General features: G+C 39.9%; 1 protein-coding gene across 1 annotated transcript in view; it reads left to right on the top strand.

Moving 5' to 3' along the window:
- The window catches only part of LOC309443243 (uncharacterized protein), a 35,342-nt gene extending 20,181 nt beyond the window's left edge, over nt 1–15,161 (top strand). The window contains exons 8-11 of the mRNA XM_082060008.1: nt 3,189–3,397; nt 3,913–3,985; nt 8,595–8,712; nt 14,780–15,161. Of these exons, the coding sequence (XP_081916134.1) occupies nt 3,189–3,397; nt 3,913–3,985; nt 8,595–8,712; nt 14,780–14,975 (596 nt within the window). The 3' untranslated portion in view covers nt 14,976–15,161. The remainder of the gene's footprint in view (nt 1–3,188; nt 3,398–3,912; nt 3,986–8,594; nt 8,713–14,779) is intronic.
- The last annotated feature ends 689 nt before the right edge of the window (nt 15,162–15,850 follow it).

The raw sequence follows: 15,850 nt of genomic DNA, 5'->3' as shown, positions 1-15,850 counted from the left end.
CGAGGGGTCATGAAGCATAGCAAATATCATTGCAGTCTGAAGTAAAGAAAATCTCACTTCTCAGTCTTTACACATCTTTATCCTTTGAGGTCAAACATCCTCTATCAACTTGACCAGTGCAGCTGGTTGGGGCACATCTATTCCATCTCATGATGGTTTCTGAGGTTTCAAATTTATTGTCATTCCTTGTTGGAACAAAACCCAAACTTTGTAATGCTTTTGTGAAAGGGAATTATATCCAAATGTCAGTTTTTGGAAAGGATCTGAAAAGGTCAGGTTTCAATCTCTTTCTCTCCAGAGGTAACTGAAGAGTCTAGCCTGGACCTCAGAAGCTTTCCCTTGAAAACTTTTGTTGAAATCAATGTTTCCAAGAAACATTTTGGCTTCAAAGAAGTAACATACTCTGTTGAAAATTAATTTCGACAAAAAAGTTCAGCTAGCTTTACTCTCAAAATATTCATATGAATAAACTGAAACAACCATGGTATTAATATATATTTTTCCTGCTATAACAAGCACAAAGAAGCTGTGATTTCCACTCCCACCCCCCCCGCTCTTTGGTCGTGGATCTCTAATTCAAAGCTGGAAACGCAGTGCCCCAAGTCATTCCTATACTGATATTTTTTCAAAACATTTTGCTTAGCTTTCTTAAACTCGCTTTGCTTCTTATACCAAGGAGCCCTTTACTGTCTTTTGGGATGGTGCTATCATTTCATGATGAGTTTTAAACATCAGAACCTCTGTGATCTCAATTTTAGCTTTGTTAGACAGCTCGAGTGTATCTCCCTTGGCTACAGGGGTCTTTGTTTTTAGATCCTACGTGAATACCTTTTTCAACAGTTGCTAATGGATCCTGACAGAAGAACCAAAAATGATGAAACATAACCAAAAAATCCTAAGGGTTACCTTCCACTACATACACATCTGTCTTCAGGGTGAATTACTGCCTGTACCTTAAGGGAAGAATTAGTCTGATGGGATTTTTAAAATGTGCTTTTTCACTGTAAACTATGCAAATGCCTTCCCCACAATGTCACTTCTGATCTTCTTGTCTATATGCAATGTTTTACTCCCATTCATACCAAGAGAGCAGAGATGAAGCCCCGTGGCAGGGGGGCTGTGTACATGTTCCCTGCAGAAGGACACCTCGGACAGATTCGGCACATCAATGCCCCTCCAACACAGAGCTACTGGACCCCTCTGCTGCCCATCTCATGACAAAACTGCCTCCACGAGCATCACAAAACTGAACTGAGGGCCGTAGATCTGCATTGGTACTGTTGTGCATATAGCAGCGCGGTCATGTCTTTGGTTTCTTACCTTCGGTTAGGACCACTGATTTTTAAGCTATTTTTCCATAGTTTATTTTATTTATTTATTTACAGCAGATGGTTTGGAGAGACAGTGGAGAGAGAGTGTGTTTTTTTTTCCCTGACTGCAGGGATATCAGCTGAATTGATTAAGGTCAAGTGTGGGACTCTGGTTAGAAGCAAGCGTGCCTTCACTGCTTCTTTACAGACCCTCGCACTGGCACCTTTTGCTTTGTTTTTATGAACTATTGTATAAGGTGAAGCCATAAATGGGGTGAGAGTTGGAGGGCAGGTGAAGAGCCTCATTATGTTACCATTAGTAACATGCACCCATTTTGTCTGTAAATTGAATAAGAAAGATTGCAGCAGCTCCCTGTACAATACATGTCTTGATAGCAATTAGGAGGGGCTGTCTGGTTATTCTTATTTTTTCAGCGTATTTATCATAAAACCTGTGATAAAATAAGAGGTCTTGTTTTGTGGTAGAACCTGTGTTCATTTTTGTGGGTGGCTGCATTGCGAGTCTGACCTTTTCTCTGCTGTGGAAAGCAAGGAGACCGTGGCATAGCTGAAGGGCAGAGGGGACATTAAGTCCCACGGTGCTGCATGGGGGGCACCACAGATAGACCAGCATCACTTTGTGGCATGGACACTGGCAGGCTCCTGGAGACACTGGAGATCAAGAGGAGCTTTTTGATCCAAAAGCCTCTTTCTTATCATTTTCTTCAAATATCGTGGGCAGATATTGCTTTTCCTTGCTTTCATGGAAGCCTCCATCTCAAAGCTTCATTTTAATTTTTTTATTAGAATTATCTAAAAAAGGGACCAATAGGGAATAATTTTTCCATTTAAATAGAAGCAAAAACGTATTGCTTTAACAGCTGTAGCTTCCTACCTGTGCACTTTTTGCTTACAGACTGTGGATCTATGGTCCAAACCCAGGGGCTGCCTCCCTCCTTGTGAGATAAGAGCCATTTTACCACAGCCTACTGGTGTAGCCTTGTTTGATTTTCAGGACGGGTATAATCCCATTGTCACGAGACACCTCAGTAGGCTGCTCATTTTGTTTAATAATAAGGGTATTTAAAGCTGATTGAGACAGTAACTTAAATGAAGCTATATCAGCACTGGTGCAAAAATCAATGCCTGGCTTTTTCTCAGAAAAAAATACCTAACTTTTGCACTCTTTGAAACTGGTAAATCTCTTAACTTCTGAATGTTTATATTATTCTGGTAGTGTTAGTTGCAATAAATAAGGCTAGGGACTGTGACTATCATACCTGGGAATCTACAGGTATTCCCAGTTAGCTCGCACCTCGAACTGGTTTGTTTTTTTCTGAGGCTCTCAGCCATGTGGATGCTGCAGTTCATCCAGAGAGCATTTTTGGACAAATTGTTTTGAGTTCTGCAGTATCTTGTGGGAAACTGGGATTAAAAATAATAATAATAATAATAAAAATCTACATGTGATCAAATGAAAGAGTCCTTTGCTTTCTCTTGTTCCTGCGCTGCTGCCACCAGCTCTGTGGAGCTGGTCCCGGCCAGGGAAGCTGCAGTTGGAGGTTTGGACAGAAGATGGTGCAGTGTTCAAAGCTTCGTCCTGCTGGAGCGGCCAACTCCACTCTCATAGCTCGGGTTTATGTTTGCCTCCAAAAAACCAAACCTCGCACCAGTTGGCAACTTTAAAAGGAGTATTACTATAACAAACAGCCATTTTGTTAAAATTTGTGGAGCAATGAGTTAAGGTGGCACATATATATGTATATATATAAAACCCCATATATGTATGAATTAATAAATAATAATTAACAAATATATATATATATCTTTTTCTTTGTGAATTCCTGCACCGACTTCATCACTCTTATTTTAATGCAGGGATTAAAAGCATTGCCCTTGCAGCAGATGTAAGCAAACCTGAGGATGTGCAAAGGATTGTGGATACAATCGTAGCTCGCTGGGGCACGGTTCACATTGCATGCAACAATGCAGGAATCAATATGAACTCTGCAAGTGAAGATACTTCCCTAGAAGAATGGGACAAAACTTTTAATGTTAATTTACGAGGATTATTTATGTGCTGCCAAGTAAGTGAGAAATGCTGTACTGGTTTGTTCTGCAAACAGGTACTGATTTTTCTAAGCATTTACTTCACCAAGATTTAATAACACTTTATTAGTAATTATCACAATAAAAATGGGTCCTAGTTTTGGTGGAGTTAAGGAGAGATTTTTTTTTTTTATATCAATTACAGCTTTTGGTCAATATTTTCAAAAGCAGGTGGTACTTACCGGCTGCTCAAGCCCAGGCATTTAAGAAGGTGGTTATTCAATACTTCCTGAAAAGCAAAAAAGATTTTGGGGGCAAATCCCAACATTAGTGATTATTTTGAAAAAATATGGCCAACAGTGAAGAGGGTCTGAAATGGTAATGGGATTTTTCCTGCATCAGCCATTTTTATACCAAGTTTTTATATCAAGTGCTTAAAAAAAATGTGTTAGCACATAAACTCTTCTGAAAAGTGAAGACTAATTTATTATCATGTCATTATTAGCACAATCACAAAAAGGGTCACTGGTCTTTCCTTTAATTTCTGTCACAGGCTGCAGGCCGCATTATGCTGAATCAAGGATATGGGAAGATAATTAACACAGCATCTATGGCAAGTTTAATAGGTGAGTGATGAGAGCTAACAGTTGTGCTTCAGAATCCATATTTTAATTACTACCAATGCTATTTGAATCAATTAAACCTGTATTGGGAAGGAGTAAATCACTGACATTTTGTATTAGAGGAAATGTACTACAAAATTTTTATTGATATCATTTTTCAACATTTATCTGTCCTCTATGTTTTAGAGCACTTATTACCTTTTATAGAAGAGGTGGAGTCACCTTCTCTGACTCCGATGCACTGATGGCATGGGAGAGGGGCTGGTGCACCCCCCATTCATTTCAGGAAAATGTGGTTGAGTGCGGGAAGCCGTGGTGCCCATCTGATGTTTACAAGCCACACAAAGGCTTTTGTGTCGGTCTTTGCCCCAGTACCTGTGGTTTTATTTCGTTATCGTTGCCAACAGGTGTCTCCACCAACGCTGCTGAATCAGCAGTGTCGTCAAAAGCGCCAATAAACCATTGTAACATATGGAATGAAATCCCTACTGCTGAGCTAATCTGGAAGGCAGTTACATGCTGGTGAACTGAGGCCCATGTAACAAAAATTGATCAATTACACAAATTAAGCATAGCCCTTTAGGAATTTATTTTATTGGTCTGGACATCTGTTGCAGTATTGTCCAAATCCAAAAATCAAACGGTGCCTTGGGTTGCCAAGTTAGGCAAGAAAATCTAGTAGCTATAAAAGTACAACTGAAACCCCCTGTATTAATGTCATGTCCATCTGCTGAATGTTACATAAATATGCAGTCTTTTTATTTTCCTGGGAATAACATTTATTTTTACTGCGCCCAGTTTGACATTCGGTGACATTCTGCTCTGTTTATTGCACGGTAACTTTAAATGTTTCTTCAAAAGTGCATTTATAATGTTGTTGTTAATACTTTTTTTTTCGAGTGTCTTTACCAGATGTTTTACTTAGGCTTAAACACCAACATCATCCCTCTGCCCCGGTTTTGTAGTTACAAAATCTCCCAAAGAAAAATAGTTTTGAAAAGAATGTAAAGCTTTCAAATCTCAAATTCAAATTTCAAATCTCCCTGAGTTTTGTGCTCTGCTTTGCATGGTGGGGCTCTGCTCTGGGCTTGGGCTGTCACTGTCCACATCATCGTTGCAAAGCATGATTTACTGAGAACTATTCCACCCAAGAGAAAGCCATGAAGCTCTGGAAACTGGCACCAGCTGGGGGTCTGCTGGTTTGGAACACTGCTCCTGGCCTCGCTCTTGCAGCCCACAAGTGCTCTCCCCTGCTTAAGAAGATGCATTTCCCTTCTTCTCCATCGGGCCCTGGCCCCTGATGCCATTCCACCACAGCATCCAGCCCAGCCCCAACTCAGGGTCGTACCTCCTTGGCTGGCATGGCAAGTCCACTGAGACCCTCATGGGGATCACGTTTGAGGGCAGCATCGCTCCTGGAGCTGGAATGAGTGTTGGAAAGCAACCCTAAGAGCAGCCTGGAAGGGTCATTGCAAGATAGGTTTAAATGTCAGTGAAAGTTAACGCATGCTAGGCCATAAGTTAAGAGACAAAGAGATGTGTTTACCTTCTGAACCTGTTTGAATCTTGGCATTGAAAAAATCTAGTAGTTATAAAACTACGACTGAAAACCACGATGTTCATATCATGTCCATCTGCTGAATGTTAAATAAATATGTTGGTTGGTTGGTTATTTAAGTATGTTGGCCAACTGGCATAGTATGAAATGTTTCTAGAAATAGTTAGGGGATATTTTTTTGTTGTTGTTGTAGGTTGAGTCCTTCCTTGGAGATACAGGAAAATGAGAAGACTCTTAGCAGGATAGGGAGGTTTTTGTTTGTGATTTTCCAGTTATACTGCTCAGAATCAGTTTTAATTAATTGAAGATAAGCTGCATACATTTTGCATATGTGCATTTTGATTCTGGTATTTCACTGGAATTATTCCAGACGTATGCTTCAACAGCGGAGACAAGGCTGCTGTGGCTCAGCGATTTGCACAGGTGTAACTCAGATCTGTATTTTTACAGTGAATATCCTAGTGGTAAGTGGTCTGGTTGTCTCTATCTCTGTGCACCTCTCATTAACATTACACAGCTGCTTCAAGGTCAGTCTGGAAGCCTTATGCACCGAACAAGGTTGCAAAAACATAGTGTCAGGTATTTAAAATATAATGCAGCTGAGGTTGGCAGCATTTTTATCTGCTTTCCTCCCATCTTCTTCATCCAAAACAGGAGGGAGTATGCCTGCTTCCCAGAAGCCTTACAAATTCAGATTTTGTTGGTGACACTGCTGGAGGCATAGCTTTATTCACAAGCCCTAACCCTGTTTTGTGTGAGTTTAGAGGGCTGCAGATTTGCTCTTTTGCCTGTAAGAGACCACCTGAGGTAAGGGAAGGGATGTGGGTGTTCAGCTGCAGAAAGCCCACCCAGTACCAGAGCTTTGCATTACCCGTTGGCTTCTTCTTGAGCTCTTCTGATTGGAAGGAGCTGAGTGTCTCAGAAGGGATAAATTTCATCTTGTGAATTACCTTCCTCAGATAATCTTATGAAGACAAAAGGATTTGCATGGAAGGACTCTTGAAAACCCTGAGCACCCACCCCAAATCAGAAAGCTGCTTCAGATGGATCGCAGCAACTTGCTGTTCTCATCCACGTGTGCTAGAGGTGCAGAGCTGGTGCCAAAACTTCTGCTCTTAGCCAATGCCAAATGATTTATCACAAACAGACATGTTTGGAAAGTTTAGCAGAGAACTGCTTTTGGGAGGTTACAAGGTTAACTACCGAAGCTGTATGTAACTTGGAGCTGATGCATGGCAATTAATCAAGAAATTACGTTCCACCTCTTTTCAAGAGCCCACATGGCACACTGCGTCTGGGGGGCAACAGGCACACGCAGAGGGCAAAGAAGTTCTACTGGTCAAAATGCGAATTATTTCATATTAAACAATAAATCAGTGCAGAATAAGTGCTGGCAGAGGGGGGCCATGGTGCGAAATGCTCTTTATAGCAAGCAAAAAGCCTCTGAATTCTGAGCAAACCTTCAGCACATGCAGAAACAAAGAAGCACTGATTGTTGATCCCATCATGTCCGTGCTTTAAATCTATTCACAAACATCTATGATCTAGGCAAAAGTCCTTATTCACATGCTCAGGAATTTGCAGCAGGGTTTTAATCTCTTTCAGACTTTAGATAACTCAGTTAGTTACCATCTTCTTTTCACCCTTTAAATTGACATACTTAAACCAAATAGTCAATAGAAGGAATTGTGCATATGTTGGGATACCATGTATGATAGTGAACTAGAAGAGATGCACCTAAACTAAACTAAACTAAGAACAATTTAATCCCAAGTGCCAGTTTTGCTTATGTGCTTTTATCAAAATGCTGTGGGGTTTGTCTGCCGTACCTTACACAAAAGCGGCAGTTCAGCCTTAACTAACCCCACAGTCTACAAATGCTTGCCTTTGTGATTACTGATATTTAGCACCAATTCTCCCCACTCTCCCTCCACAGAAGAGTCAGCAACTCAGTGATGCTCAGTGCAGATACGGTGCTGATTATGGATCAGTGCTTTGCACTGGATTTATTTAATGAAGTCATGGTGATGGCCAGAAAAGCCCAAGGAAAGACATTTTGTGGGTGTAAATCCCAACAGCTGGACTGACTTGCTGTGACTCCCGTGGGTTTAAAGCACTTTACACTCACTGGGGATTTGTCCTTAAGTAGCTTTCCAGGGAATACTGCAAATGTGAGAGCTGGTGGAGGGGCAGAGCCACTCAAGCACATAGCACTAACAAACTTGAACATTGTAATTAGCAAGCCGATCATTTTCCCTCTTTGATTGACATATGACATCTCTGAAACATTTTCAAAAGCTTCAGATTTTGAAAGTGGTGGGTGTTCTGAATTTTTGGGACGCACCTGTGCTCACATCCGCACAAACACTGATTAGATAATATGATGTGCTTGCTTCAGACTATGGATAATTTAAAAATTAAGGAGAATAATTTGTTCCAAGAAGCTAGATAGAATATGTTATCTATATTATATTATATTATATTATATTATATTATATTATATTATATTATATTATATTATATTATATTATATTATATTATATTATATTATATTATATTATATTATATTATATTATATTATATTATATTATATTATATTATATTATATTATATTATATTATATTATTATACTAATGCTATAATGTTTTTAATTAGTATTACAGTGTACAAATATTTTGTATATAAGCATACATATGTGTATAATATATGAATGTGCATGTGTGTATAAGTTTATTTCTCTTTCTCGAGAGTAGTCAAACATTGCATATGTATGTTTAATACATTGGTTTTCGTTTTGTCCAAATATAGAACCTTTAAAAGGTCTTTATTTTTTTCTCTATTTTTTCCAGTAGCCCAGCTGCTGAGGCAAAAACATTAGAAGGCAAAATTCAGATTTTCTTTTGTGCTGTGGCTGGCTGAATTCCTGTTTCTCCCTGCCTAGTACCAGGGCAAATGGCAAATAGTTCATCTCAATACAGGGAATTGTCCATGTTGTGTTTAAGCTATCTCAATACGTGAAGAATGAATGATTTTCTATTTCTGAATCCCTTCTAGTCCCGCACCCACAGAAGCAGTTGGCATACAATGTCTCGAAAGCTGGGGTCGTAAAATTAACACAGACATTAGGAACCGAGTGGATTGACAGAGGAGTAAAAGTCAACTGCATTTCCCCGTAAGTAAAATGTAGTCTAATTTTGAAAGTATAAAGAATGAAATGTTCTAAAAAGCTCAAATGAACAGTATCTCAGCAAATAAAGTTTCTAATTAGCAGGTGGATTGCATCCCTTTTTATGTTGTCTTTTCCTTAACAAAGGTTTAAATACTTAGAACCAAGCCTGCTCTGTTGCTGCATGTACTCAAGGATTTAAGAAGAGGTTTTAGCATTTGATAATAGGTTTTCCAACAACATGAAGGGTAGTTCTTAGCATTTCTCTTCCAGATGAAATATATCCTTAGTCTGTCCAAGCCTTCTGTGGTTAAAGAAAAGGCTTTTGACACTTAATAGACAATACTTCTTTCCCCTTTTTACTTGAGACAAATATATAGGCACTTTAAAAGCCACATTGTACTGCTGTAATTGAGATACTGTTCAGGTCTGACAATCACAGGAGGCCAGGTGTAATTTTTTGGATATATATATATATAACAAATTATATTTTCCTTATTTTCAGAGACTTAAAGCTGTATGGTTCATTTTATGGTATTTATTCACAAAGAAAAGTCTTCTTGCCACATAGACTTTTTCTTTCCCTGTTTCTCACACACATGCCCAACACAGTCATTTTATTAAACAATTAACAGTGCATGATAGTACTAAGCAGAAACCCAAGTGGACAGCATTAATTGGAAGTGGTCAAATTCCATAGACCATTGAAGTCAATCAGAGTAAGTAAGAAGGGCAGGATTTTAACCCAGGAGTTAAATTGTAATAATGAAGATATAATGTACATCAAATTAGGAAAAACAAATTACATATTTTAATCCACAAAGTAGAGTGAAAAAAAAAATAATCACAGAGAGGCAAGTGCCTCTGTTTTTACTGTCGGTCTGCTCTCCACTTCCTTGCACTAGCTCTCTTCCTTATGATTATTACTAATTATACCAGTGACTCCAGCCTTTGCTCTATGGGATCCACAGATTCTTTAAACAGCATTTTACTTTGTAGTGGGATTTTCCCCATGCCAATGGTAACAGCTCTGCAATAATGTTGTCACAACTAGTGCTAGTGCACTTACACTGGCTTTTGAGAGCCAGGGGAGATGAAGGGAATTAGGGAAGCTCAGCAGGATCTGTATCTGAAAACACACAGGTAATTGGTACCAACAGAGGTGAGATAGTAGTGCCACTTTCACAGTGATCATGGATGAGGAATCTCTTAGATGAGGGATTGCCCATTTGTATGGGTTTACATAAATCTAACAAATATCCACTGAATGATCGAAACTCATTGTTTTGTATAAGTTGGAAACATACACTCATATTTGAAGAAATTATGTTTCTGGAAACGTCAGAGCATGGAGGAAAAAATAGACACACTTGAATTTTTTACTTATGAAGCCAAAACAGGGCTGTATTTTGATCATCCCTAAGTGTCTAGAAGATATGAACCTGCGTTTCAGTGCAGGTTCGGACTCATGCTTGGATCCGTGGACCTCACTGGTCTCATTGTCATGTCTCTTGATGTCACTCACTGAAGCACAGGGGCATCTTCAACCCACTTGAGCTCAGTACCCAACACTGGACAGTAAATGCACAAGTCTTTCTGAGCATGGATGTCCAACCTAGCATGTAGCCATCTCCAACAATGAGAGGATTTTGAGAAGTGTGAGGAACACAGAGGTAGATATAGGGCAGGATGGTACCCCAGATAGTCTCTGCATAAATAAAATACGTAAGTGTGCCGGTAGGTCCTTTGCCCTTCCCACTCTACTTTAAGGCACTCTCAGCATACCTCTGGCTGAAGCTCTAAACATTCCAGTCTGGCCTTAAGTATTATTTCACCATGCAAGCCTTTTGGCCTTTTTTCCCCTCTTCCTATCTGGTCACTTTTTACCAACTTAATTTCTTAATGAGTGCATAAAACTTATGCAGAGCAATGCATAAAAGCTATCAATGCATAAAATGTTATGGCAGAGTCCTTAGGATAATTTATTGCATTTATAAAGTTGAAGATTCAAGCTTCTCTTGCTGGCAGACAAGCCTCATGCCTGTAGGGAAAGGTGGCCAAGACTCCCTGGATGCTTTGGCTGACTTTGCCTGTTGCTTCATTCAGAAACAAGTGTCTCTATGTATCATGATAACTGTGCTCACCCCTCCTGCCACCATCTACTGCAATTGCCTGGTACCCTGCTGCACAGATGATGCTGTGCAAATTTAAGAAGGTGCTGGACTCTTCCTGAAAAGGATGTGGGGTCAGGCTGCAGAGGGAACCTGGTTTCAAATAGGAACCTTTACAGAGCACTGACTGGAAGCTGATGCCTGGCTGCCCATAACGTGTTTTAGTCCCTTTCCTAGTCCCCACACATGTGACGTGTGTTGGGTGTGATGGAGCGGGCAACTTTTGATGGTCTCTGTTTTTTGGCGTGTGCAGCATTGGAACACTTCATTTTTGCAGCCATTGCACTGAATCAACGTCCATTTTGGGGGCTAATTGCATCTCCCTTCTTGATTTGCAAGGCATAAAATGCCATAATGTGATGACCTTTGGGATGGGCAGATAGAAGTTGATCTTCAGCTCAACCCACAGCCACAGCTGTGTCAGCTTATCAGGGAGGTTTGGGCTGTGATGGGCAGAGGCTTCATCCCATGTGTCTACCTTGCCTCCTGGGATGGTATGGAGGCAGCTGTAAGGTGCCATACCAGGTTTTTAGCCCAGTGGGTATGAGGAGACAGAAAACAGGTATGGCAGGATCACGGCAGTTTTTGAGTGTACCTCATCATGGAGGAAGGAGAAGTAGAGCTGGCGGGAGAAGGAGCACCCCAGCATCACCTGAAGGTGTCCCAATTAAGCAGCATTACTATCCCCATTAAGCAGTAGTTGTTGCTAGTAAGTATCTTTGGACTTAAATCTAATTCCTTGGGAGATGTCCCAATTAAGTGGATCTCTTGATTAAACACTTCCTGATTAAGTGGAGTGTACTTAACTCATTCAAATTAATAACTCATCTGAAAGAAATCAAGTTACACACAGATGGAATCTTTTTTTTTTGCTCTCATTTGGGGATTGAACACACGTAACAATTCCAGTTAAGTATCTGGTAAGTGATATTTTTCCTAATGTGTCTCTTGAAGTGGAAATGTTTCAAGCAATTGTTTTAAGCAATTGTTGGGGGTTTTTGTGTGTTTTTGTTGTGTGTGTGCTGTTTTTTTTCCCCCTTAATGTCTCAATTGTCCTGTGTATCAATAATGAAATATTGATGCTCATGTCTAATGTTAAGGAACCAGCAGTTTGATATTACATTGACATGCAACAGAAAGTACTGATAGGCTCAGCACTGCATATGAGATGAGGTAGGGAATTAATGCATTGGCAGTTGTCTTTCCTGGAACTGGTTAGAAGCCAACTAAAATCTGCCTAAAAGGGTTCGACAACATTAAATTGCCCAACTTGGCATCAAAGCTTTCCCAGAAGATGTGTAGTATCAATGACATGCCTAATATTTATAGTGCCATCAGTATGTGTGTTTGCAACTTTTAAATTTTGCGCTATATTTTTTCTCATTTATATAACAAAAATTTTTAATGAAGTTTTTTTATACATCTAAATTTTTGCTACTTGAAGTGAACCTAAAGAAAAGTCCAGCAAGAGGCAAAGCACTGTGATTTACAGGTTGCAGTGGTCAGACCAAAGGTCACTTTTAAGAACACATTGAAAAATGTCCTCTTTTTAGCAAAAACTCTTGTGCTGGAGGACTATGTGTTGTATTCCCTGAGCTGAATTACCTTGGGGTTAAAACATATATGTAAGTGAAAAAAAAATTAAAAATCATATGGATCTTATTCTGGTCTCTAATAGTGTAAAGCCAGTATGATTACGCTGATGGTTTTGTAAGCACGGTGAGAGGCACGTAAGGGAGAGGAGTCTGACATATTTCACATCTGCTGCTCAAAGCACGTTTCTCTCTGAAGAAAACCAGTTCTCAAGGAGTTTGGGAGAATGAGGGGGGAGAGAAAGGGGTTGTGCTTGGGGGAAAGAAGTGAACCATCCGCAGTCCTATACTGGAATGTGTTTGATTTTATTATGTTGCCAGATTTTAAGCGAGGTGCATCACTCAGTGTTTCTGAACTGCTCTGGTGTTTATTGACAAATACAATAAAAAAGAAAGCTGATATTTAAATCCTGACCGATTAGTGAAAACAGAAATGTTTGGGGGAAAGTCTGAATTAGTTCTACTTCATAACAGAGTAAATAGCAAATTTCAGCCTTCATTTAAAACAAAAGGTAAGTCTCATACCCAGAATCCAATGTGTCTCAAAAAATTATTTCCTTGGAAGTATAAATTGGGATGCCGATGAAGTTTCAGAACAAAACGGGTATTTTTATACTTTGTTCATTTCATATTTATCACTAGCTTGTTTGCTAATTTTCATTTGCAAGAGGCAATTCTTCCAGCTAACTGGCTGCCTCAATGGGCCACTGATTTCTTTGAAGTGACAGTCTGTAAATATGCATAAAAAAGAGATGCAATTAGCGTGTGTGTGGTTCAGTGCAGCCTGATTTCATTGGCAAGTTTACCCACAGTGTTGATAAGCTACATTATCTAGAAAATTGGCCGCTGAAAAACAGCACCTCTGATTGCCAGCAAAGGTTCCAGATAACAGGGTGCTGAAGAGAAATATAATTGAGGTTGAATATGTTAACCAAGGTGTCACATGCTCCTTAGAAGCGCTAATTTATCAGCATGTTGGAATTTTTATTAACATTTGGAATGCATTTCTACCACACTAATGAAGTGGAATTGGCAGTTCAGGTTTTAGTTATTGTCATTTCTGAGAAGTTAAATGTAATTTCTCGTTAGACACAGTTATGTAAATATATTTGTTCAGGGGCTGAAAAAATTATACATTTCACAAAATACAAATATGTTGTTAAGGAGGAGTATGACAAATCAGTCGCAGCTAAAGTCATAAAAGCCAGCCAAATGTTTGCCCTGCATTGTGCTTTCTGGATCGTCACTCATTTTTAGGGCACCTGAAGAAAGTGAACTTAGCAGAGTTTTAAATAATGGCGTAGTCACTTATTAATGTAAAAGAGGCAAGACAGGTAAATGCGGCGTGTTTTGTTGGGTTACTGGTTTAAGGAGAGTCGCATGGAGTGTGCTGTGCTTATCTTTGCCTCTCCTGTTTTGTGTGTAAAGGGTCTGGTGCCTGGAAGGGCACTGACTTTTGATTTTCCTGGTTTTTGATATCTGCGAAGGTGGGCTGTACACAAACGTGTGACATTATGCTGCGAAGTGATGAGAAATCAGTAGAAGGATGACAGTTCCCAAGAGCTACAACAGACCCAGACCCAAGGAGCTTTTGGTTCTAAAGCCATGCTTGTTTTCTCTTAGAAAACAAAACAAAACAAAACAAAACAAACTAGTTAAACTAGTTATTACAATGAGTAACCTAAAGTAAGGGCGTATTGCTATTAGCTAAGAAGATATTGTGATCTGCATACTCATTTTAAAGAAAATCTGAAAACCTCCAAGCCTGCCCATTGGCAGCAAAGGGCAGTACAGAAGAAGCGCTATTGAAGTTTTCATAGGATCATAGAATCATAGAATGTTAGGGATTGGAAGGGACCTCAAAAGTTCATCCAGTCCAATCCCCCTGCTGGAGCAGGAACACCCAGATGAAGTTACACAGGAAGGTGTCCAGGTGGGTTTAAATGTCTCCAGAGTAGGAGACTCCACAACCTCCCTGGGCAGCCTGTTCCAGTGTCTGTCACCCTCACTGAGAAGAAGGTTCTTCTCATATTTAAGTGGAACCTCCCGTGTTCCAGTTTGTATCCATTGCCCCTTGTCCTGTCATTGATTGTTGAGAAGAGCCTGGCTCCATCCTTGTGACACTCACCCTTTACATATTTATAAACATTAATGAGGTCAATGAGAGACAGAACAGGTCTGACTTCTGCCTCTCTTTTGTGCTATTCCATGGTTTTTCCTTCTGAATTAACATCAACAAAACCTATAAGTGCTGCCTTTCCTTTTGGGGAAAACCCGATCCTAAACTCTTGGTGCATGTGCTCATTGCAGGGGCATCGTTGACACGCCGCTCATCCGCTCCAAGGAGCTGCAGCCGCTGGTGGGGCGCTGGCTGGAGGACATCCCCGCCGGGAGGCTGGCCCGGGTCACTGACCTGCAGGCTGCAGTCGTCTACTTGGCCTCTGAAGCCTCAGACTACATGACAGGCCATAATCTGGTCATTGAGGGTGGCCAGAGCCTGTGGTAAAGGATATCCTGCAGCCTCCCCTCTCGGGTGTAGTTTGCTTTGGAAAATGTGTATTAATGTTTAGCTTAGTCCCAGTTTTGGCCTGTGTGGCTGAGTGGCCAGCTAATATGAAATGATTGTTTTCTTCTTTGGGTTGTTGCTTTGGAGACTTGTATAATGCAAAAAGAGAAAAAAAAAAAAAAGAAATCTTTCATTTTCAACATTTTCAAGTTTTTCACTATGCATTCATATTTCTGTTAAATTGGCATTTAACGATATAAAGGCATATTTACTGCAGTGAGATTTGGCTATTATTTAGTTTAACGGGGGCATTTTTAAAGCTATCAATATTAGCTGGTCTGTGTAGCGTATTGTTCTTAGGAATTTTTGTATTCAAGTTGTTCCAGTGACATCTGTGAGTGGTGAAAAACAGTTGGATGTAGTGTTAAAAAAATAAATTAGTTCATTGCATTTGAACCTGAATGTTGCCATTTTATATTTACTGGTGTTCTTGGGTTTTGACAGTGTTTTTATACAAACACCCACATAAATGCCCCTGAAAGAAAAGTACTATACTTAATAGAGAATCATGCTTGGTAATTATAATGGCTCTAATCCAGAGCCCATTGAGGTAAGTGGGGACTGCTCATATACTTTAAGTTAAATGCGTGTATACGTGTTGATACAACTGGGTCTTTGTTTTCCTTGATAGGTGGATATGAGCAAAGGTCTCCTTCCAAAGTTTTTTCTCCATCTGTAAAATTCTAAAGACAGCTCTCAGGTGTAAATCAGGGCCAGCTCAAATGGTATCAGTACAGTTCTGTTGGCTGAAGAGGCAATTTCAGCAATACTGCTGCGTTCGTTGCTTATAGGCAGTAAAACGTGGCACAATAACA

This window comes from Streptopelia decaocto, assembly GCF_964273445.1.
Source record: "Streptopelia decaocto genome assembly, chromosome: 8".
Taxonomy (NCBI): Eukaryota; Metazoa; Chordata; class Aves; order Columbiformes; family Columbidae; genus Streptopelia; species Streptopelia decaocto.
The sequence above is the reverse complement of the archived record's forward strand: the minus strand, read 5'-3'. Positions and strand labels throughout refer to the sequence as shown.